The 20,808-nt window shown below is 40.4% G+C and overlaps 3 protein-coding genes across 6 annotated transcripts in view; 2 read left to right on the top strand and 1 right to left on the bottom strand.

The window, feature by feature from the left end:
- Nucleotides 1-8,756, top strand: part of CTNNAL1 (catenin alpha like 1) — a 70,755-nt gene extending 61,999 nt beyond the window's left edge. The window contains exons 15-19 of one of the 2 annotated variants that reach the window (XM_004048411.5): nucleotides 3,117-3,165; nucleotides 7,314-7,370; nucleotides 7,516-7,629; nucleotides 8,289-8,372; nucleotides 8,499-8,756. In XM_004048411.5, the coding sequence (XP_004048459.1) occupies nucleotides 3,117-3,165; nucleotides 7,314-7,370; nucleotides 7,516-7,629; nucleotides 8,289-8,372; nucleotides 8,499-8,564 (370 nt within the window). In that variant the 3' untranslated portion in view covers nucleotides 8,565-8,756. Of the gene's footprint in view, nucleotides 1-3,116; nucleotides 3,166-7,313; nucleotides 7,377-7,515; nucleotides 7,630-8,288; nucleotides 8,373-8,498 lie in introns of those variants that run through there. The other variant, XR_002007354.4, reaches the window with a different exon arrangement.
- ABITRAM (actin binding transcription modulator) lies at nucleotides 593-17,189 on the bottom strand. 2 transcript variants are annotated; one of them, XM_004048410.4, is made up of 6 exons: nucleotides 16,747-17,189; nucleotides 15,626-15,677; nucleotides 14,879-15,008; nucleotides 12,056-12,132; nucleotides 11,874-11,943; nucleotides 9,721-11,778 (listed from the first exon to the last, which is right to left on the bottom strand). In XM_004048410.4, the coding sequence occupies exons 1-6, from the start codon at nucleotides 16,823-16,825 to the stop codon at nucleotides 11,641-11,643; spliced, it is 546 nt and encodes a 181-aa protein (XP_004048458.1). In that variant the 5' UTR covers nucleotides 16,826-17,189; the 3' UTR covers nucleotides 9,721-11,640. The 2 variants fall into 2 exon arrangements, with proteins under 2 accessions (XP_055206899.1, XP_004048458.1); XM_055350924.2 differs by lacking the exons at nucleotides 9,721-11,778; nucleotides 11,874-11,943; nucleotides 12,056-12,132 and adding an exon at nucleotides 593-833 and having other exon boundaries at nucleotides 16,747-16,966.
- Nucleotides 16,897-20,808, top strand: part of ELP1 (elongator acetyltransferase complex subunit 1) — a 69,044-nt gene continuing 65,132 nt past the window's right edge. The window contains exons 1-2 of one of the 2 annotated variants that reach the window (XM_019033558.4): nucleotides 16,897-17,442; nucleotides 20,110-20,314. In XM_019033558.4, the coding sequence (XP_018889103.4) occupies nucleotides 20,165-20,314 (150 nt within the window). In that variant the 5' untranslated portion in view covers nucleotides 16,897-17,442; nucleotides 20,110-20,164. The remainder of the gene's footprint in view (nucleotides 17,443-20,109; nucleotides 20,315-20,808) is intronic. The other variant, XM_055350921.2, reaches the window with a different exon arrangement.

Here is a 20,808-nt window from a genome sequence, read left to right as displayed (position 1 = left end):
GGACTCAATAAATAGCACCCCCTGCCGGGCATGGTGGCTCACGCCTGTAATCCCAGCACTTTGGGAGGCCGAGGTGGGCGGATCACAAGGTCAGGAGATCGAGACCATCCTGGTTAACACACTGAAACCCGGTGTCTACTTAAAAAAAAAAAAAAAAAATTAGCTGGGCGTGGTGGCGGGCGCCCGTAATCCCAGCTACTCGGGAGGCTGAGGCAGGAGAATGGCGTGAAACCGGGAGGTGGAGCTTGGAGTGAGCTGAGATCGCGCCACTTGCACTCCAGCCTGGGTGACAGGGTGAGACTCCATCTCAAAAATAAATAAATAAATAAATAGCACCCCCTTTTCCCACCCAAGTTTTGAACAAAATGAAAAATAAGCAAAAGAATAGGTAGATGGGAGCTGGTAACATTTATATTGATAAAGCTGATATTGGAGAAAGTACTTTATGTCCATAGGCAATTAAGTTTTGAAAAATGATCCCTAGAATTACAAAGTCTTACCTCGTAGGGACACAATGTATCTCTATAAAACACATGGAAGACCAGTTATATCTCAAAGGCAGCTTCACTTCCAAGAGAAAAAGGAGAAAAGAAAGGGTTAATGTGTTCAATTTATTTTTGCAAAGTCACCAGAAAGACTGAAAAGATGAGCATCCACCACCTCCTTTTATGGGATGGGATAGGTGAGGCAGCAGAGAGAAGTGAGGGATGCTGTGCTTGTGAAGATTCCTTCCTATAGAAGGAGGATTAAGAGTGGGGAAGATGCAGTCCCAAGCTTAGAGGCATCATTTTCCTCTTGATGACGTCTTCTACCTTTTCTAGATAGATAATTCTCTGGAAAAAGAAGGCAGAAATGATAGGAGTTAGAAATTTTGCTGCTGTTTAGCTGTCATTTGTCAGTACCTTATCATATTTTCCATCATTGGAGACCATTCCTTTAGTGGTTTCCTTCCATTGTTCTTAACTGTTGTTAGCAAGCTTATCCTGTGATTGAGTCTTCCCAACATGAATTTTGACCTTTTTAAGTTCATACCTTTTTAAAATCTGATGGCCCAGGCCTCTAAAAGAATGCAAAATGGAACTCCTGTGTTTACCCACAATGAATTTGCACAGACTAACTGAAATAACAAAAATCTCAGCTTTTGGCTGGAATCAAGCTAGTTATTTCCGTGGTGATGAAAATCATGCTTTTAAAAAATGTTTTTGACTAATAAGACTTGGGGGAATATATTATTAATGAATATAGTTTGATATGTAAAATATTCCCAAATGAAGGGTTCATCAGTAGACTTGCCTGGTTTTTTTTTTTTTTTTTTTTTTGAGATGTAGCCTTGCTCTGTCACCCAGGCTGGAGTGCAGTGGCATGATCTCGGCTCACTGCAACCTCCGCCTCCTGAGTTCAAGCAATTCTCATGCCTTAGCCTCCCGAGTAGCTGGGATTACAGGCACACATCATGATGCCTGGCTAATTTTTGTATTTCTTTATTCTTTATTTTTTTTGAGATGGAGTCTTGCTCTGTCACCCAGGCTGGAGTGCAGTGGTGCAATCTCGGCTCACTGCAATTTCCATCTCCCGGGTTCAGGTGATTCTCCTGCCTCAGCCTCCCAAGTAGCTGGGATTACAGTTGTGTGCCACCACGCCCGGCTAATTTTTGTAGTTTTAGTAGAGATGGGATTTCACCATTTTGGCCAGGCTGGTCTCAAATTCCTGACTTCAGGTGATCTGCCCGCCTCAGCCTCCCAAAGTGCTGGGATTACAGGCGTTAGCCACTACACCCAGCCTAATTTTTGTATTTTTAGTAGAGACAGGGTTTCGCTATGTTAGCCAGGATGGTCTCAAACTCCTGACCTCAAGTGATCTGCCCACCTTGGCCTCCCAAAATGCTGGGATTACAGACATGAGCCACCGCGCTTGGCCAACTTTTTAAAAAAAGATTATAGCATCTCCTTTGATTAGTTTTATTTCAGAATATTTCAGGATGGCATGCTCAGTATTTTTTGTTTCAGTGTCAGAATTGTAGAGTATCCCATGGACACTGGGAAACATGAGGGGTTGCACTACGAGGGGAAGCTCTGTGGAATAGGACTTCTTCCTAGAATATAGTTATCGGATAGTAGTGATGACATTCCAGAATAGAAAATGGATTTTTCTGTAATAGATAAATACCTTGTAGCAGTTTTCCTGGGCAGATTTATAGCCCTTCCTCAGGTTACTGTTTAAGGTTGTCTTAATAATTTATATGATTTCTTAATGATTTAGATGTAATCATTCATATTTCTTAATAATTTAGATATTTAAGATTTTCTAGTGCCTTATAGTTTTTCAATATTTCAAACATACTAGTACCTTATAGTTTTTAATGTGGTTTTTGCTTCATCATTTCATTTGATTTTCACGACGGTTTACTGGAGAACAGGAATGATATGTTCACATCTCCTAAGTGGCAGAACTGGTTGCTACTAGATTCCAGATTTTCTGACTTATCCCTAGTCCATTGCTCTTCTTAATGCATTTGGTTATTCTTATTGTAATTTACTTTTCATTTTTTAGAGTTCTTAATTCTTCTTGGTAGTTTTTAATCTGCTGTTCCTCAATCTTCTGATGAGAGTGGTAGCACAAGTATTATTATGATTGCTTTATTCACTCAAAATTGAATGTTCAGTGATATGCCTCATCAAGGTTAGATAACTGAGTTACTACCAGAATTGAAATAAGAATTAGAAGTGAAATGTCCTGAGTTTTGGTTTGATCCTCTTTCCATTATGTAACAAAGGCTTTTAGTCAAGACATTATGAAATCTCACATATTTAATTTATGAAGTAAAATGAAAAAGGTTAAAAAGAGAAATGGAACTTAAATATTACTTGTTTGTTTAAAATTTTTTATATTATGAAATTAACATACATAAGGTTTACTTGGGGAAAAATATCTTAATAAATAATTGTTAAATATTAAAGTTGCTTTAAGCATAAAGTTACAATATTATCAGTCTATTCATATTATTCTTCAAAATTTAGGATTTGTTAATACACAAATGCTCTAAAATTGTAATATTATAAAGTCAATTTTCAGGTAATAACTTTTTGTTACCTTCTTAACAATTAATTTTATTTTAGAGGAGAGGGGCCACTGAAAACTTCCCAGGATTTAATTCATCAGCTAGAGGTATGCCTTGTTTCCGTTTTATGCTAGTACTTTAATTTCGGGCTAAAAGTGGGTAATAAATGTTTTCCAGATGATTTATTATATCATGTGTATATGCTTACATCTGTACCTACCTGTGTATTACAGAGAGCAGTAGAAAAGTAGAAAGGCAGATGGCTTGCAATGACATTTTGCAAAACTATCCTGACCTCATTGGAAAGAAACTTAAATATTATGAGCATAAAGTAGAATGGGCTTTGTTGGTAGTCAATAGATGCAATAATAAGCTTTAGGTTTACTAAGTAGGTGAAAATATCCTGTAAGCAGATGCAAATCCAGAGTTCTAGAAAGATTTTTGGCCTCTTCATTATTGAATTGGATAAAATATATTGATTAAATGAGATAACATGAGAGAGTATCTGTTAAAATGCTTAAGACTATTAGAGGGTATTAAGTACATCTTAGTTTCCTTCTTTCCTTCAGTATTCATGATGATTTAGGGCATTAAAGGAGAGACAGATATGCTAACACCCACTCTTGTGCCATGTGTCTTAACAGGACTCCACATAGGCCCATCTGTAATTCTACTCCCTCTAGTTAGAGGCTTTAGATTGGCAAGTGGGTTGCAAAATTCCTTTTATGTTTTCCCTGATCCCCATGTTAGCCTGTTTGCCTCTCTAGAACCAAGAGCATTCTTGAGTGTAAATTTGAAATTTCTGTCACTTTATCACTCATATAGTCTCCTTTGGCATTCCCATGTACATCTGAGATTTGAAATTTCTATCACTTTAGGCCAGGCGCAGTGGCTCATGCCTGTAATCCCAGCACTTTGGGAGGCCAAGGTGGGTGGATCACGAGGTCAGGAGATTGAGACCATCCTGGCTAACACGGTGGAACCCTGTCTCCACTAAAAATACACAAAATTCGCTGGGCGTGGTGGCGGGCACCTGTAGTCCCAGCTACTTGGGAGGCTGAGGCAGGAGAATGGCGTGAACCCGGGAGGTGGAGCTTGCAGTGAGCTGAGATCACGCCACTGCACTCCAGTCTGGGTGACAGAGCAAGACTCCATCTCAAAAAAAAGAAATTTCTATCACTTTATCACTCATATAGTTTTATTTGGCATTCTGTAGGAAAGGGATTTCAGCTTAAGAGGATGATTGTCAACATAATCAGAAGTATTATAGAAAATGTGTCTTCTGGATTTTTCTATAAAGCAGATTATAAATGAGCTATTTCCCTTAAGATAGTTGAAATTCTGAATTTATTTTTTTTTTTCAGTTTGGCCCAAGTCCATTCTGTCATACCGCCCTGTAGGGGGTGTTTTACTACAAAAGATCCACTACTTACCTTCTTCCTATGTGAGCTTAGTCATTAAATCAATGTCCAATGAATTGTCTCCAAACTGTGATGAACATAAAATTGCATACTTCATTCAACAAATATTTATTGAACTTGTGCTATATGTCAGATCTGGGAGAACAGAGCTCTGTGGAGAAAAGTGAACAAAGCAAAGCTCCTGCCCCCATAGAGCTTATGTTCTAATGGCAGAATATAGACAATAAGAATTTAAGCATTCAGTGCACATATGTAAGTACTTGGAGATAAAATCACGTATGACTAGAATACAGAGGTGATAGAGGGGTGGTCAGAAAAGACCTCTCTAAGGAGCTAATGTTTGAATAGAGACAGTAATGAAGTGAGAGTTGGATGGATAAATGTGGGTAGAGGATTTTAGATAGCCAAAACAAGTGCAAAGCCCCGAGGTGCAGGGGTAGGGCTGGGTGTATCAGAAGAGTAAGGAGGCAATTATAGATGGGAGTGAAGTGAGCCAGAAGGAAAGGGGTAAAATATGATGTCTCTGTAGGCCATGGGAAGGACTTTTTTTTTTTTTTTTTTGAGACTTAGTCTCGCTCTGTTGTCAGGCTGGAGTGCAGTGGCACGATCTCAGCTCACTACAGCCTCCGCCTCCCGGGTTCAAGTGATTCTTCTGCCTCAGCCTCCCGAGTAGCTGGGACTACAGGTGTGCGCTACCATGCCCAGCTAATTTTTGTATTTTTAGTAGAGACAGGGTTTCACCATGTTGGCCAGGATGGTCTCGATCTCTTGACCTTGTGATTCGCCCGCCTCAGCCTCCCAAAGTGCTGGGATTACAGGCCTGAGCCACCATGCCCAGCTGATCCTATTATGTTTTAAGTAAGGTTTTTGGCTTGGCCAACAGAGTGAGTGGTAGTGCCATTTTCTGAGACAGGGAACACTGAGGGAGAACACTAGATTTAGAGGGTGGAAATCGAGCATTTTGTTTTGCACATGTTAAGTACAAAGGTCAGATAGGATATACACTTGGCCCTCCCTATCTGCAGGTTTTGCATCTGCAGATTCAACCAACTATGGATTGAAAATATTCAAAACAGTAAAACAGTCTGGGCACAATGGCTCACTCCTGTAACCCTAGCACTTTGGGAGACCAAGCTGGGAGGATCACTTGAGTCCAGGAGTTTGAGACCAGCTGGGGCAACACAGTGAGACCTTGTCTCTACAAAAAAAAAAAAAAAAAAAAAAAAAAACTAGCGGGGCATGGTGGCACACACCTGTAATCCTAGCTACTCAGGCGGCTGAGGCAGGAGGATCACTTGAGCCTGGGAGGTCAAGGCTGTAGTGAGCTGTGATCACACCACTTCACTTCACTCTGGACAACAGAGTGAGACCCTGTCTCAAAAAAGAAAAAGGAAGAAAACCAATAAAATATAACAACAGTAAAAAAAAACAAAATACATTTTAAAAGGTTAGAGTTCCAAGGGAGGGAAAACAATACAGTATAACTGCGATTTACTTAGCATTTACATTAACTTAGATATTATAATTTAGAGATGAGATGATTTAAAGTATATGGGATGATGTGTGTAGGTTATATGCAAATACTACACTGTTTTATTTAAGGGACTTAAGCATCTACAGATTTTGGTATCCTTGGGGAGGTCTGGGAACCAATCTCCCATGGATACTGAGGGATGACTGTACAAGACTGATGTCAGGATAGTTCAGGAGTGGAGACAGAGACCTGGGAGTTACCAGCTTTCAGGTAGTTTTAAAACCATCATACTGTATGAGACAGACATGGATTTTGTCCCCAAGGGGTTTGCAGGCTAGAAGGAAAGAGAAAATTTGCAGAATAGAAAGTGGTAACATGAAGTGATAAGGAACACTTGGGAAGTGAATCATTTCGTTTGGTTGGAATCTAGATGTAAAGCTTACTGGTTTCCCTTTTAAAGGGAAGGTTGCAAAGTACGATTTGACCTTGAGATCATTTTATCCAGTGATAGCAAGGTGTTAAGCCTTTTGAATAGAGGGTAAAAATTAACCCTGGAATTATTGCCTCCTCCTTCTTAGTATTCTTTAATTTATTATGAAGACCTATTATTTTCATTCACAAACCACTCTCAGATTTTTCCTGTTCTCTCCATTATTACTGATGCCACCTAAAACTAAGCCTTCCTCCCTTTACTCCCCTGGCATCTCACTCTAAAATAGTCTGCAAACCATTTTAACATAATATGCTAAATACTTCTATCTTACCTGTACAACCTTATTTTTCACTCTACTTCTCCATCATCCTGTTCATCTCATTAAATTATAGAATTCATGGTACATGGTGAATAGTGAAAATTAATCTGAAAAAAAGTGGCAACAAAAACCAACCACCTGGATTGGTTCTCTCAAATGTCTGGTTATGGAATATGTATGGGTGACAAATTTTGTCTTGCCTAGATGGAATTGGGAAGGTCCTAACCCTTTTGACCTCATGCTTGAAAATTCATCATCCTTTTATAATTGAGCATATTTGAGATGAGCTCTAGGTCCCTTGCGTAATCTAGACATAATTTGTGTGACTGAATATCACAGGTCTGTGTGACCCTCCAGAATAATTGGAGGTCTGGTGTAGAGAAGCCTCTCCAGGGATGGATTCTGCATCTGGTCTGTGGAAACCTCTTCTGAAAACAGTTAAACCCTTGTGCATTCCTGGTACTGGAAAAAGTTTAGGAGTTCCTGACAGACTTTTTATATCTAGGCTTTATTTTTAAAATTCTACGTAAAAATTATTAGTAAGTATATTTCTTACCAACTATCCATAGACATCAGTCTAAAATAGTGGTGTTTTCTCTTTCTACCAGGTTTTTGCTGCAGAGGGTTTAAAGCTTACTTCCAGTGTTCAAGCTTTTTCAAAACAGGTAACACATGTCTACCTACCTGGAGCTGGTGGTGGTATTATGTATAACCTACTTTGGGGGTATAATATCAATGTATAAAGGTGTTTAAGGTATTAAAGATGGAGTTTTGTTGTGGGCTGTTATAACTTGTTAAATTACATTTCAGCTGAAAGACGATGACAAGCTTATGCTTCTCCTGGAAATAAACAAGCTAATTCCTCTATGCCACCAGCTCCAGACAGTAACTAAGACTTCTTTGCAGAATAAAGTATTTCTAAAGGTAAAAGAGACATATGAAAAACTTTCACACATCTGTCTTTATCTGGTTAAAGCCCCTTTTTCTTCAAATAAACTGTTAGTACCCACAGAAGGGCAATTTATTTCCTTTTTTCATGCCTTGTCTACAAGAATCATTTATTATCTACTCTCATAACTGACCCCAGAGAGTAGCAGATTCACCAAATAAAGTAGTTTTTTTGGACATCATTAATTCCATAGCACTGAACAGCTACCCTTCAATTCTGAAGTCATTACCTCTGCAACTAGGACACAGGTGCCTCCGAGTCTGGTCTCCCATAATTTGTCTGAGAGAATATGGGTTTATGCCCACAAAATAGAGTGCAAGGAATTGCAAAGGATGGGATTTAATTGCACTATTTGGAGTGTTTTGAGAAGCCCCTAAACAGCCTGCAGTAGAATGATTCATTTTCCACCCACTCTTTCTGCTGGGGTTCCATGAGATAGACATGAAATCTAGGCAGCGACCCCTGCACCTGTGTCCTGGGGCTTTGAGTCAGCTCATGTGCCTAAATCCATATCTCTTTCAAGATCCCTTAGATTTCCATATGGAGAAATTTTATCATGTTAAAACTAAATAAATGGTAAGGTCTTTTAAGTACTACTTTTGGAATATCATTTGCATGCTTTTTGTCATTGTAGGTTGACAAGTGTATTACGAAGACAAGATCCATGATGGCTCTCTTAGTCCAACTTCTTTCACTTTGTTATAAACTGCTGAAGAAGGTGAGGTAGCTTTTCTATTTTAGACTCATACTTTAAAAAATGGTTTAAAAGAAAATAGTTACTACTTAATTTTGTAATCTTTTTTTCAGAGTGAAACCAGATACTAATTGTCTTAACTCTTTCCAGCTTCAGATGGAAAATAACGGATGGGTCTCAGTTACAAATAAGGACACTATGGATGGTAAAACTTGAGAAGCTTTTGGGGTCAGATCTCTGGAACATCATGTGATGAAGCTGACATTTTTAAAAATCAAATGATCCTTTATCTTTTCAGAAATTCATCAATTTTATAAAGAAAACAATATTGAAATTTTGCTCTATTTTCTGATCATGAAACTGATTGTAAAGCTTTTTGACAACTAATAAATGTCTTGGTAATTGCTAGATTCTAACTGTAGTGTGATTTTTAAAATGGAACATTGCACTAATGTTCTTTAAAAGTCAAACCAAATATCCCAACTGTCTCAAGGACAATTTAATCCACAAGAAGCTATTTTGAATATGTGCTTGCCTTTGGCATATTTTACCTTAACAACTGTTTTCTTTCTTTATCATCTAGATCACTAATGTCAGCAGCAAACATACAGTAGTCTGGGTGAATGCAGGGTTTTCCTTAAACCTGTGGACTCTTCAATCCCTCTGTTTACCAAGTGTGACAAAAATCCCCTTGATGACCCTGTCCCAGATTATCCATGCCAGCAGCAAGTTTGTTCCCTAATAAGCATTTTGTACAGCAAGGGTGGGTCTGCTGTGCTGTGTATGTCCCTCACCTACTCCCAAAAGTAAGGTAATGGAACTCCACAGAATCCTGGAACAACTCCTGGAGAGTATGAGATGGGTTTTTGGTTCTAGTTCTAGCATAGCTGGCCAGTCTGCCCTGAATATTAGCTGGGATTCTAAGCCTATCTTATAGACTTAAAAGATATTTTGAACTTTCTCAGTATTGATTGATGGAATGGAAGATAAAGACAGAATAAGGAAGCCAAGAATCTATTTAAATTCTGAATATCACACATTTGAAATGTTCACTATAAAACAAAACAAAAAACATCTTTCTTTAGTCTTTTTAATTTAGGAGTTTAAAGCTTTTCTTGTTTTTGTGGGTGGGGTCATGATTGAAGGATCTGGTTTATAGGTTTTCTCCTTATAATATAGTATGGCCAACTTTGTGTTAGACTCCAGTCATAGTATTTGTATCTTAATGCTTTGACATTCATTTTGAAATCTAACAGGGCATGTCAGTTATCAAATGGCAGTAGATAATATAAGCTTATCTGATGATCTTTATCTGGGTCAGCCACCACAATCAGTATTCACAAAAGATCCGGAAGAACCACAGTAATGCCAATTGACCACAGCTAGTCAATATTTTATTGAGGATAATTTTCACTGTAGTCCTTCAGGAGAAAATGTGATGCACTCAGCTCTGTTAATAACCTTTTTAAAATCTTTCCTTAAACAGTCAAAATCATTAAGCATGATTTTTATTCTCTGAAACCAAAGTATTCTTTTAAATTACAATAGAAATAATGGGAGAATGATGTGAGGTAATGTTATATGTAAAATGTTATACACAATTCTTTTACTATGTTTACTGTCATAGTTTTACGACGCCTTCAAGAGTCATTGTGCTACTTAAAGTGAGGATCTGCTGGTTTGTTTATATTTTCAGCTAATAGCACCATCGTGGAGGTGTTTATCCACTTACTACACGTATCATATCTGGGGGGTATATTTAGGGGGATAGTCATGCTGGCACTCAGATTACAAGTTTTTCCTGTGAACCAAAATGTTGTTTTATTTACAAAATAAGTATTATTTTGTAAATAATTAAAACTTAAAAATTCCAGCCCCCACTTGTACTTTCATTAGATAATATTTTTGCATACCTGAAAAAATACTGTTCTCTAGTGAAAGAGCAAGTGGGGGTTGGGAAGGGGTAACTTATGACTTCAACAGCATAAGAGGATAGATAACCAATGGAATTAATACATCGAATGATTTCTTCTGTATAAAAGTATATTTTATTTAAAAACAGTGATATTGAAATGTATGTTATAGCCCTTACAGAAAAATAACGTTTTATAGTCCTTTTATTTGAAATTCAGTGTAAATCACTCTTAAACTATAAATTCACAGTTGTTGGAGGTTTTTTTTTTTACTTTAAATGATGTGAAAGCATTTGTTCCATTCAAAGGCCTCTATGCCTTTGAATGACATATTCTCAGTAACTTCTTTGCCAGTAACTAGAGTATGTGAGACTGAGTAACTATAATGTGCATATTTCAAGAATTAGCTTCCCACTGCATTATAACACATTTCCTAGGAAAGCCTTTGTATTTTTCATAGCCTTTTCACATATCCCTCATTGAAGAAGTCACAGTGTTGCAGTTTTACTTTGTTTCAGAGGGGAAGGCCATCTTGTTGGCATAAGGGGGACAGAAGATATAATATACTGTACACTCCGGCCTCTTCCCTACAACCTAAAAGGGAGAGGAGTTGAGGCAGATGGGCTAGGACTAGGCTTTTTGGTAGGTACATTATAGGAGACTGGGTAAGAAAGGCGGGTTAGGTTTTTTTAAACTTCAAACTGTTAGGAAAATGAGGCAAAAGCAATAACCATACCATATGTTCAAACAGAAGTAGGTTAAAATGTAGTAGTTATCTCTTGGTTTACATAGGGGATTGGTTCCAGGAACTTCCACATATACCCAAATCCATACGTGAGAACTCAAGTCCTGCAGTTGGCCCTTTGGAACCTGAGTATATGAACCTGCTCTATAAGTGGGTTTCGTGTTTGGTTAATATTTTTGACTCGTTTATAGTTGAAAACAGTCCGTGCATAAGTGGACCCTCGCAGTTCAAACCCATGTTGCTCAAGGGTCAAATGTATTTACTTCTGGATTATGGGATGATGGGTAAATTATTTTTACTTGGCTACTTAAAACTCTTCTGTATTTTCTAAATCTTCTTCAAAGAGCTTTGTTTGTTTTTAATCAGAAAAACATGCCTTGCATGCCAATTGTTAGCGAGATGCAAGAGAACAGGGTGAGTACATGGGCAGGCCAGATCTGGCAGGCTGTAGACAAATGGGAACCAAGGCTCATTATGAAGACAGAGAGGGAAAACTAAGTGAAGCACTAGGCCTCCCCTGCATATGGCTGGCTGTTAGGTATGCTTTACATATACTGGTTCTTCTCCTTTAGTACCCTGATGGTTTAGGCCAGGTAACAAGAATCCCACTTTGCTTTTTGTTCCATGTCAATCCTCATGACGTAGCTGTTGTGGCATTAATGCGTTTCACCATGACTTCTTCATATTGTTTTTGTGTCAGTAACCCTTCTGTTATGCTTTTACTTTCTTCAAATTTGGGTAACACAACTGCAATGTAGCCTTCAGTAGATGGCTGGAAAGGAAAGAACATTTAGTACTGTCAAATGATGAAAAAAAAATCCAATAAAAGGTATGTGGATGAGATCATATTTTTTCTCTCTCTTTTACCTTTTCTTGAAGAATAGATGGCTTATGGAGGATGTTTTCATTCACTTCCATCAAACGTCCTCTAACACAACTATTAAAAAAATTTAAGATTTCAGCATGTTTACTTAGTTAAAAAAAATTGTTTCTAAGAAAAAAAATTACCTCCCTTTGGTCTCCTAAATGGTGGCTAAAAAGTTACTCACCTAGACACAGTATATTCTTCACCATCTGAGCAGTAAATCTTACAGAGAGGTGCAAGCTCTGTTAGAAACTGTGCCCCCTGTGTAATGAGACGGAAGAAGTAATCAGTTGATGGACATTTCCACTTTCCTTTGAGAAGTAGCCCTTAGGTGGGTGTATAACAGGATGTATTCCTGGAACTGGTGTTTTAAATCAGTTACTTCAGTATATAAAAACCATTCATTAATTTCAGAACCTATATGAATATAAGTACCTACTGTGTGCCAGGTGCCATCCTAGGTCTAGGGAAAAAAGCTAAGACACATGATAAATGGGAATTTACAGACTGATAATATATTTTATCAACTGTAAATGAGAAAGCTACATATAACCAGGTATAAAGATTTCAAAAGTGTGGGAAAATCCATCAACAAGAAACAATATAAAATTCAACATGACACAGTATGACAGCAATATTGTATAAAGTTAGTTTCATTAAGATTTCTACCTCATTTTAATATTAGAACTTAATAGATAAAGGAACTTATTTACCAGGGTCAATCACTAAGACTTTTTGAAGAAGGGATATTGTTCTTTTTCACCCCACCTTTGTAAATCCCCAGTGTGTTAGTAAGGGATATTTTTTCTAGTTAAGAAAAACAAAAACAAAAACATGCACTTTGAGGAAAATGTGGAAAACAAAAGTTTTAAGCAGCAAAATAAAAATAATTGACCCATGAGTCAATACTACATTTTGATGTGTATGTAGTTGAATGTCATGGCATGGTTATTGTTTCATGTACTCCACTAGATGGATATACCTGGGGAGGCTCTCACAAGTATCTACAGGGAGGCTCATGAGAGCCAGTGCAGGCATGTTTCATGTGTTGCCCTCTTTTCTCCCATGAATTTTTCCTGTAGTGGACATAGGCATTTCAGGTTAAGATGCTATTCTTTATGACCCCTTTATTTACCACTCAAAACATTTTTAGATGGCATTCAGATATTACTATATTGGCTTCACTCCTCCGCATGTGGGTTCTTCATTTTAAAATACTGGAGTCATTGTGACTCTCTGCTTTTGGAAGGAAGGGGAAGGCTTGTGTTAAAAGAGCAGACGCAAAAGAGCTAGGTCTGTGCCAAAACAGCAGAAATGTTTTGATGCCTTTTTGTCACCTCCTTTGGGAGAATGATTGGCAGTTCTGAGATCCAGTGAAAACTTACCTGTAGTGGGTTCAATATGCAGGTCCCTCTCTGTTCTTCACTTGTAACAGGAGTGTTACTTTTTTTTTTTTTTTTTTTTTTTGAGACAGGGTCTTGTTCTGTCATCCAGGCTGGAGTGCAGTGCTGCCATCATGGCTCACTGCAGCCTTGACTCCTGTGCTCAAGCAATCCTCTTACCTCAGCTTCCTGGGTAACTGGGACTATAGGCACATGCCACCATGCCCAGCTAATTAAAAAAAATGTTTTTTTTTTTGGTAGAAATGAGGTCTTGTTATGTTGCCTAGGTTTGTCACAAATTCCTGGCCTCAAGTGATCTTCCCACCTCGGCTTCCCAAAGTGCTGGGATTATAGGCATGAGCAACTGTACCTGCCTTAAGTGTTACTATTTTGGACAGAGATTTATCATTGAAACTTCAGAAGTCTTAAGTGTTATTGTAACTTGTAGACTATCGTTTAAGAGAGGTGCATGCTTTTCTAAGTCCACTAGTTTCTTGAGTGAGGAAAAATCAGTAATTGTAAGGCACATTGTTAGGGGACTTCAGGCTTACAAAGGGGGGTTTGAATAAGGGTCTCCTAGAATAGTGAGAGCAATTAGCAGAAACTCTTAGTATGAACTCAGTAAATGAAGGACTTAAATCATCCACAGAAACTTTCCCAACCAGTGGGTTTGTTAAGACATTTTAACATGTCACTAAATTCTCCTTGGCATGATACTCTTTTAATAATCTGTCCATTTTGCCTACAGTTACAGAGGGTAGAGATAGCATTCTATATAACCGAGTGTTGTGTGCAGGTACAGGGGGTGGGTAGATGAGTATTACATTGACAATGCTTTAGGAATGGAAAAACAGTAAGGAGCAAATATATTTTCTCGTATTCATGTTTTTGTTTTTGTTTTTTTGAGACGGAGTCTTGCTCTGCCGCTCAGGCTGGAGTGCAGTGGTGCGATCTCAGCTCACTGCAACCTCCGCCTCCCAGGTTCAAGCCATTCTCCTGCCTCAGCCTCCCGAGTGGCTGGGATTACAGGTGCCCACTACCGTGCCTGGCTAATTTTTGTATTTTTATAGAGATGGGGTTTCACCCCGTTGGCCAGGCTAGTCTCAAACTCCTGACCTCATGATCCACCCACCTTGGTCTCCCAAAGTGCTGAGATTACAGGCATGAGCCACTGTGACCGGCCCATGTTTTTCTTTTTTTTTTCTAACTCCCTTGGGAATTTTTTTTCTGTTTAATTTACATGTGGAAATATATGGCAAAGAAGAGTTAGTCACCTAAATTTTACAGAACTCGACATACTAGTTTAATACAACTAGAAGGGACAAAATATCTTGTTATATTGCTATTAGAGTTCTCCTTTCAAAGGTCTGCCTTCCCCCTCCTCCATCCTGGGTATTATAGGGATAGTAGCACAGAACCTAATATAACAGATACTACACCTCCTGAGATACCTAATTTGGGGGAGCTGAGAATTTCTTTAGGTGAAAGTATACTTAAAATTAGCACCTCAAACTGCTAGAGAAGTATGCTAAGCATATGCTACTGGATTCTAAGGTTCATTGGATCTGTCATTACCACGAATATAGAGGATGTAAGTAGATAATCACACAATTACAGGAACATACCCGCTTAAATTTCCCAGAGACCTTGTTCTGAAGTCTGCTACAGTTGGTACTGATCTGATAGGAAATGCTTTTAATTGTTTTTCCACTTTGAAGAACTGGATGAGATTCTGCCAATGTGATGACACATATTCTACAAGGAGAAAAAGTTGATCCTGTGTGATTGCTTGGAATAATTTTTCCTCCCATAACTCCTATTGGAACAAGAATGTATGAACTGGTATTTGTTTAGTCAAACTATCATCTTCCCCCTTTTTCCTTTGGCTACTATTGGGGCATAACTGTAGAATAGAGAATACAATAATAAAAGAGAAAACAAGATTGAATTTCTTTCCCAGGAAAGGGAAGAGTACCAGAGGTCTTTAGGTAGGTAGCACTGGGGTAGAAGACAAAGAAATAAGGCATGCCTGTGTATACGAGATACCATATATGTCTCTACCGTAGCCCTTTCTGTGGGCTCTGAACAGTTCAGTAGTTGGGCACAGACTGGCTACTTCAGGTAGCAGCTGATGATGTGGTCCTCCATTTGGATGTTTGAGTAATCAAATTTATATGTTCAGAGTGGCCAGGCACTGGAATACTCATCTTGCCAAACAAACTCCTATAATAATACCATTTCAACACAGTAGAAGATAATTAAGGCATGTTTGTTTAGTGAACATTTGTTCAATCCAAGACCACAAGACCATACCAGGCTACAATACCAGGAAAAAAAAATTTTTGATAATTTAAAATTCCCAATTTGCTTACCGGTTAGAGTGCTGCAGTATACAGTGGTCCTCACAAAATTTTCCTTTGACATCTAGAAGAATACATGAGTCTGTTGGTGGCTGAAATCAATATTTACTACCACTATGTGGTACTTTCTTTGGGTCATATAGTTGATAATGAGGACTGGACACATACATGCTGCATGCTGATCACGGGTATCCCTTCATTACTCAAAAAGACATACCTAAAGGTTTCCTAGAAAGTATTTAAAGAGATCTGGCCCAGACAGAATAATTTATTCAACATTAAGGTAATTAACTCCTTGCTCCATCTTACTTTACACTCACTTCAAAATGAGTACACGTAGTATTTTTGCTAGGAAAATGCAATTAGCATCCCATTCTTTATGATATATATTTTTTGTTGGTGGTTTCCAGGACTGTCCTGATGTTGGTGCAAGTCCGACATTCTGGGAAACCCCTCAGTCATGGGTGAACTAGGACAGGTTGGTCACCCTATGTTTGGCCAACAGAAAATATGCTACAATATATATTTTTTAAACTGAGTATAACCATTATCACTGAATTAAAGGAAGAAAGGAGAGTCCCCAGCGATGCTCCCGCCACTGGTGCTGCTTACACAAAACAGTACAAAAAGAATACCTACTTCTAAGTGGCAGATGGCGTCTCTTAAGGTAAATGTATAGATTCTTCTTTCTAAATGTCTCTAATCTAACCCATCCTCTTCTCGCCATCCCTACTGCCTCTACCTGAGTTTCGATCTGATCATTTAAATAATTTTATGTATCGCTCCTCCCTGTGAGAGTGAGCCCCTCAATCCTTCCAGACACTTAAGGACTGTTGCAACCTAGCCCTCCGCCTACCTTTGGGGCCTCCGTTTAGAGTACTCATCTTACCGCGAGCAACACCCTAGAGCTCGCACTGCAATCGCCGGCCCCAGAATGCGCCCTGAAGTATTTCAGGCCACCAGGTCTTTGCAAATGCCATTCCCTGGGGCTAGACGGAACACAAAAGTCCAGTGCCTTCTGACGTGGGGAGGGAGAGCCAGGGAGAGCGCGCGTGGCTTATGATCTGTCAACATAGTCTCCACAGCATTAGGCCAGTGCGGCCAAGGAGGGATCAACATCACTCCGCACTTACCCGGTTTGTACCAGCGAGTGAAGTATCGATCCACGAGAGAAGGCACCATCGGCTCCGCGGCTTCGGGCTCGGTAGCCATGGCGACCTCCGGCGCCACCACCCCGCCCTCCGGGACCCCAGCGCTTCCTCCGCGCCGCCCGGACTGGGCGTGCTCTTCCGGCGCACAGCGCGTGTCGTGCGCACGCGCGCTGCTCTCAGCTCCGTAGGTTCCACCCCCCCGCCCCCCCCAATTACTGTGCTTTGGGGTTCGACATCAAAACAGAGATCAAATACAAAGGTGTGGGCAGATGGGCAAGAGGGCAGAGGGACAGGGGACGCGGCCAATGTAGCTCCTCTACCTCTACGGTGCCAGGCCTACAAAGAAGGCCGGCCGCCGTAAGTGACCAGAAGCGGGCCCGGCCTCGCCCCCTCCGCCGGTGACGTCACTCCCGCGCCGCACTCCCAGCGCTGGGCCTGCCTAGTTGACGCACGCATTGCGCCGCTGGCTTCTTTGCAGCGCTTCAGCGTTTTCCTCTGGAGGGCGCCTCCATCCTTGGAGGCCTAGTGCGGTCGGTGAGAGAGCGGGAGCCGCGGACAGAGACGCGTGCGCAATTCGGAGCCGACTCTGGGTGCGGACTGTGGGAGCGGACTCTGGGTAGCCGGCTGCGCGTGGCTGGGGAGGCGAGGCCGGACGCACCTCTGTTTGGGGGTCCTCAGGTAAGCGATCCATCCAGGGTAGGGGCACGGGAGTGGACCCCTCCGCCGGCGGTGTCCGGGTGAAGGAGACCCGGAGCCTCCTCTGCCTGCTGCGGGCCGGGAACTGGAGTGCGGGCTGCACCACCTCTTTCCTAGAGCCTTAAATTCTTTTTGCAGCCTTGCCACCTGCTCCATCGGGGGGGGGCGCTGGGAGGCGCGACAGCCCAGGGATGCCTGCTGCCCCTCCAGCCGGACTTAACCCAGCCTCTTGATTGCTTGCAGGGGGTTGATAATAACGCTGAAAGCGAGAGTACTAATTCACGATGGAAGGCGGCGGTTAATAGAGGCTCAGGTGCTGTGGTGCGGGTCCTTTCTCGCGTGTGAGACTTTTTCGTGGAGGTGGTGTCCTCTGTGCTTCTCCATCTAACGTGGTGTTTTACGTGGCTTTCTCTCCCGTTAACGATGATCTCCTTGGAGACACTGGCTGAGTAATCTTCAGATCCCAGTACTTAGCAAGTGCTCAGTCGGTGTTGGATGTAGGCCACAAACCGGATCGTAAAGAATTCAACTGTATATTGACAGCCACGGAACTAATCAATGAATAGATCCGTATGAAGAGTAAGCAAAAAGGCAGCAAAGACAATTTTTCAGCCTGGGGACATAGAGTAGAAATCGCCTGTCCCCAAATAGTGGGAACTGTCATTTGGGGGAAGAATAGCAAGTTCTTTGCTTTCCAGGTCGCATTTGATGTGCATGTGAGACATGCTTGTGATTCTATCAGGAGGTTGAAAATGTGGGTTTAGTGGTAAGTTTGGGCTAATTCAGTCAGGGCTAGGCATTTAGGTCTAATCAGCGTATTCGTGATCTACCTGGTATATGTAATCATGCATGTGATGTCTAGCCAAGAGGTGGATAGTCGAAGGGGCAAGGGAAGAACATGAAGCAGTTATCAGGAAATTAAGAGAGAATCCACGATTGACCTTTGGTGTGGAGGGATCTTTAGCACATTTAAGAACTGCGAAGAGTTTGAATCAGTGGAGGCAGGAAGGTTGGAGGTTGCAGATGTCCAAGAAAGAGTACTAATAGGCCTAGGTCCTGTGGCAATATGGAGGATATTCCTTTCCTAGCCTGGAAAGAAGTGGAGGGAAGTCTTCCTCCGAGAAGATAAGGGAATAAGGCTGATGGGTGTGAAATTTCAGAGAAACTAGTTTTGAGGCGTTTTTATGATGTTTAAAGATGAAAAACGCGGCCAGGCACGGTGGCTCACGCCTGTAATCCCAGCACTTTGGGAGGCAGAGGCGGGTGGATCACTTGAGGTCAGGAGTTCAAGAACAGCCTGGCCAACATGGTGAAACCCTGTCTCTACTAAAAATACAAAAATTAACTGGGCATGGTGCCGGGCGCCTGTAATCCCAGCTACTCCCGAGGCTGAGGCAGGAGAATCGCTTGAACCCGGGAGGCAGATGTTGCGGTGAGCCGAGATCGCGCCATCGCACTCCAGCCTGGGCAATAAGAGCGAAACTCCGTCTCAAAAAACAAAAAAACCTGCATGATATGTTAGAGGTTTCAAGTAATTTCTAGCAGTTCTTGAATATAATTGTCACCAAAACTTACTAAAATCATTGTCTTCCTCACTTCCGTCATATATAAACTTACCTTTCTCTTATCCCACATTATATATTATATAATTCCTATGACACTTGACATTATCTTCTGTGTACTATTAGGATTGATTCATCTTTATTCTTTCTATGTCATACATATGTGGGGTGCCAAGATGAGAGAATTCTCCTTGGATTAAAGTGACAATAAGTCCGGTGTGGTCCTTGTAATTGCTACCCCTAACATAAGTTAGGGACTTACAATCATAAGCCTTAAAGGGATCTGAATATAAATAACTAGCACAGTAACATTTTTTTCCCTTACTTAGGTAATGTTATGCATTTAAGCAAGCCTGATTTTGCCAGACCAAAGTAGATGTCTTGTTTAGCACTCTTTTCTCACGTTTTATGTTGTTCTGGGAAAAGCCTGGCCAGAAGAACAAAGTTACTGGAAGTAGTTATGTCAGGTCATCAGGGTGCTTGAAATGTTTGTCATCATTTTGAAGTAAATTGTTGTCATGTCCCAGTATTTTCTCTTCCCCTTTAGAACAGTAAATGCTTTTCTATCTTTGATTTCAGTTTTTTTATGAATGTATAAAACCAGTTTATAAATGGATAGACCTGGTGAATATTAAAGTCATTTCAGATTCTCTTCAACTGCCAGTATGTAAAAATGGATTTTCAAATAGTGCTAATCAGTGGGATACCCTTTTGTTTTTCCTCATGATTTTATAAAGATGTCCTAATATGCAAAAATAAAATGTTTCCCCATTCATTTGTTCTTTCAACTTTCCCAAAGGAATAACTGATATTACATCTTTTTTTAAGAAAACATTCTAAAGTTGAGAATCTTGCCTCTCCTAAAAAGAACATAAAATAGGTTTCAGAATTCCTAATTTGTAGACCATAACTGTATAGAGTGGGTCAGGTTGCTGCTATAATCCGTACATGGGTGTGTACTCAGAGAGGTAAGTTTTTTCTTTTCTTGGTTATTCTGATTCTGACTACCACTTCTTCACCGCCTGAATCATTTCATTTAAATAAATATGGTCATTTATCACTATTAAGCTATTTATTTTTCTCTTAGGGATTAATGATTCATCAAGGGATAGTTGTACTTGTCTCGTGGGAATCACTTCATCATGCGAAATCTGAAATTATTTCGGACCCTGGAGTTCAGGGATATTCAAGGTCCAGGGAATCCTCAGTGCTTCTCTCTCCGAACTGAACAGGGGACAGTGCTCATTGGTTCAGAACATGGCCTGATAGAAGTAGACCCTGTCTCAAGAGAAGTAAGTTACTGATGTAGAATGCCAGCATGTGGGTATGACCCTTGATTTCTCTTCTTCCAAATTTCTTTCCCCACATGGTCTTTCTTTGTATCTTATTGAATTTATATCCTCCCAAATAAACATCTTTTGCTTCATTATATATGCCATGTTAGACATAGCTTAAATCGTAATCCTTCTTTAACTCTGCTGCTATTTTAACCTAAGTCAGTAGAACTCTGACCTTACTTTTTGAGTGTGTGCCATACTTTTTACCCTCTTTGTCATGCAAATTCTGTTTATAAGAGTGGTTTTTTTTTTTTTTGAGACGGAGTTTCGCTCTGTCACCCAGGCTGGAGTGCAGTGGTGTGATCTCGGCTCACTGCAAGCTCCGCCTCTCCGGGTTCACGCCATTCTCCTGCCTCAGCCTCCCGAGAAGCTGGGACTACAGGCGCCCGCCACCGCGCCCGGCTAATTTTTTGTATTTTTAGTAGACGTGCGGTTTCACCATGTTAGCC

Source organism: Gorilla gorilla, chromosome 13 (genome assembly GCF_029281585.2).
Source record: "Gorilla gorilla gorilla isolate KB3781 chromosome 13, NHGRI_mGorGor1-v2.1_pri, whole genome shotgun sequence".
Taxonomy (NCBI): domain Eukaryota; kingdom Metazoa; phylum Chordata; class Mammalia; order Primates; family Hominidae; genus Gorilla; species Gorilla gorilla.
Note: the sequence above shows the minus strand (reverse complement) of the source record. Positions and strands in the feature narration are given on the sequence as shown.

Excerpts from the sequence above, each read along its gene's own strand:
- ABITRAM (XM_004048410.4), bottom strand. The coding sequence starts at position 16,825 with ATGGCTACCGAGCCCGAAGCCGCGGAGCCGATGGTGCCTTCTCTCGTG. Across the intron at positions 15,678-16,746 it reads CACTCGCTGGTACAAACCGG|ATGTCAAAGGAAAATTTTGT; the intron begins GTAAGTGCGGAG and ends GTATTCTTCTAG. Across the intron at positions 12,133-14,878 it reads TCTCTGGGAAATTTAAGCGG|GGGGCACAGTTTCTAACAGA; the intron begins GTATGTTCCTGT and ends CTCATTACACAG.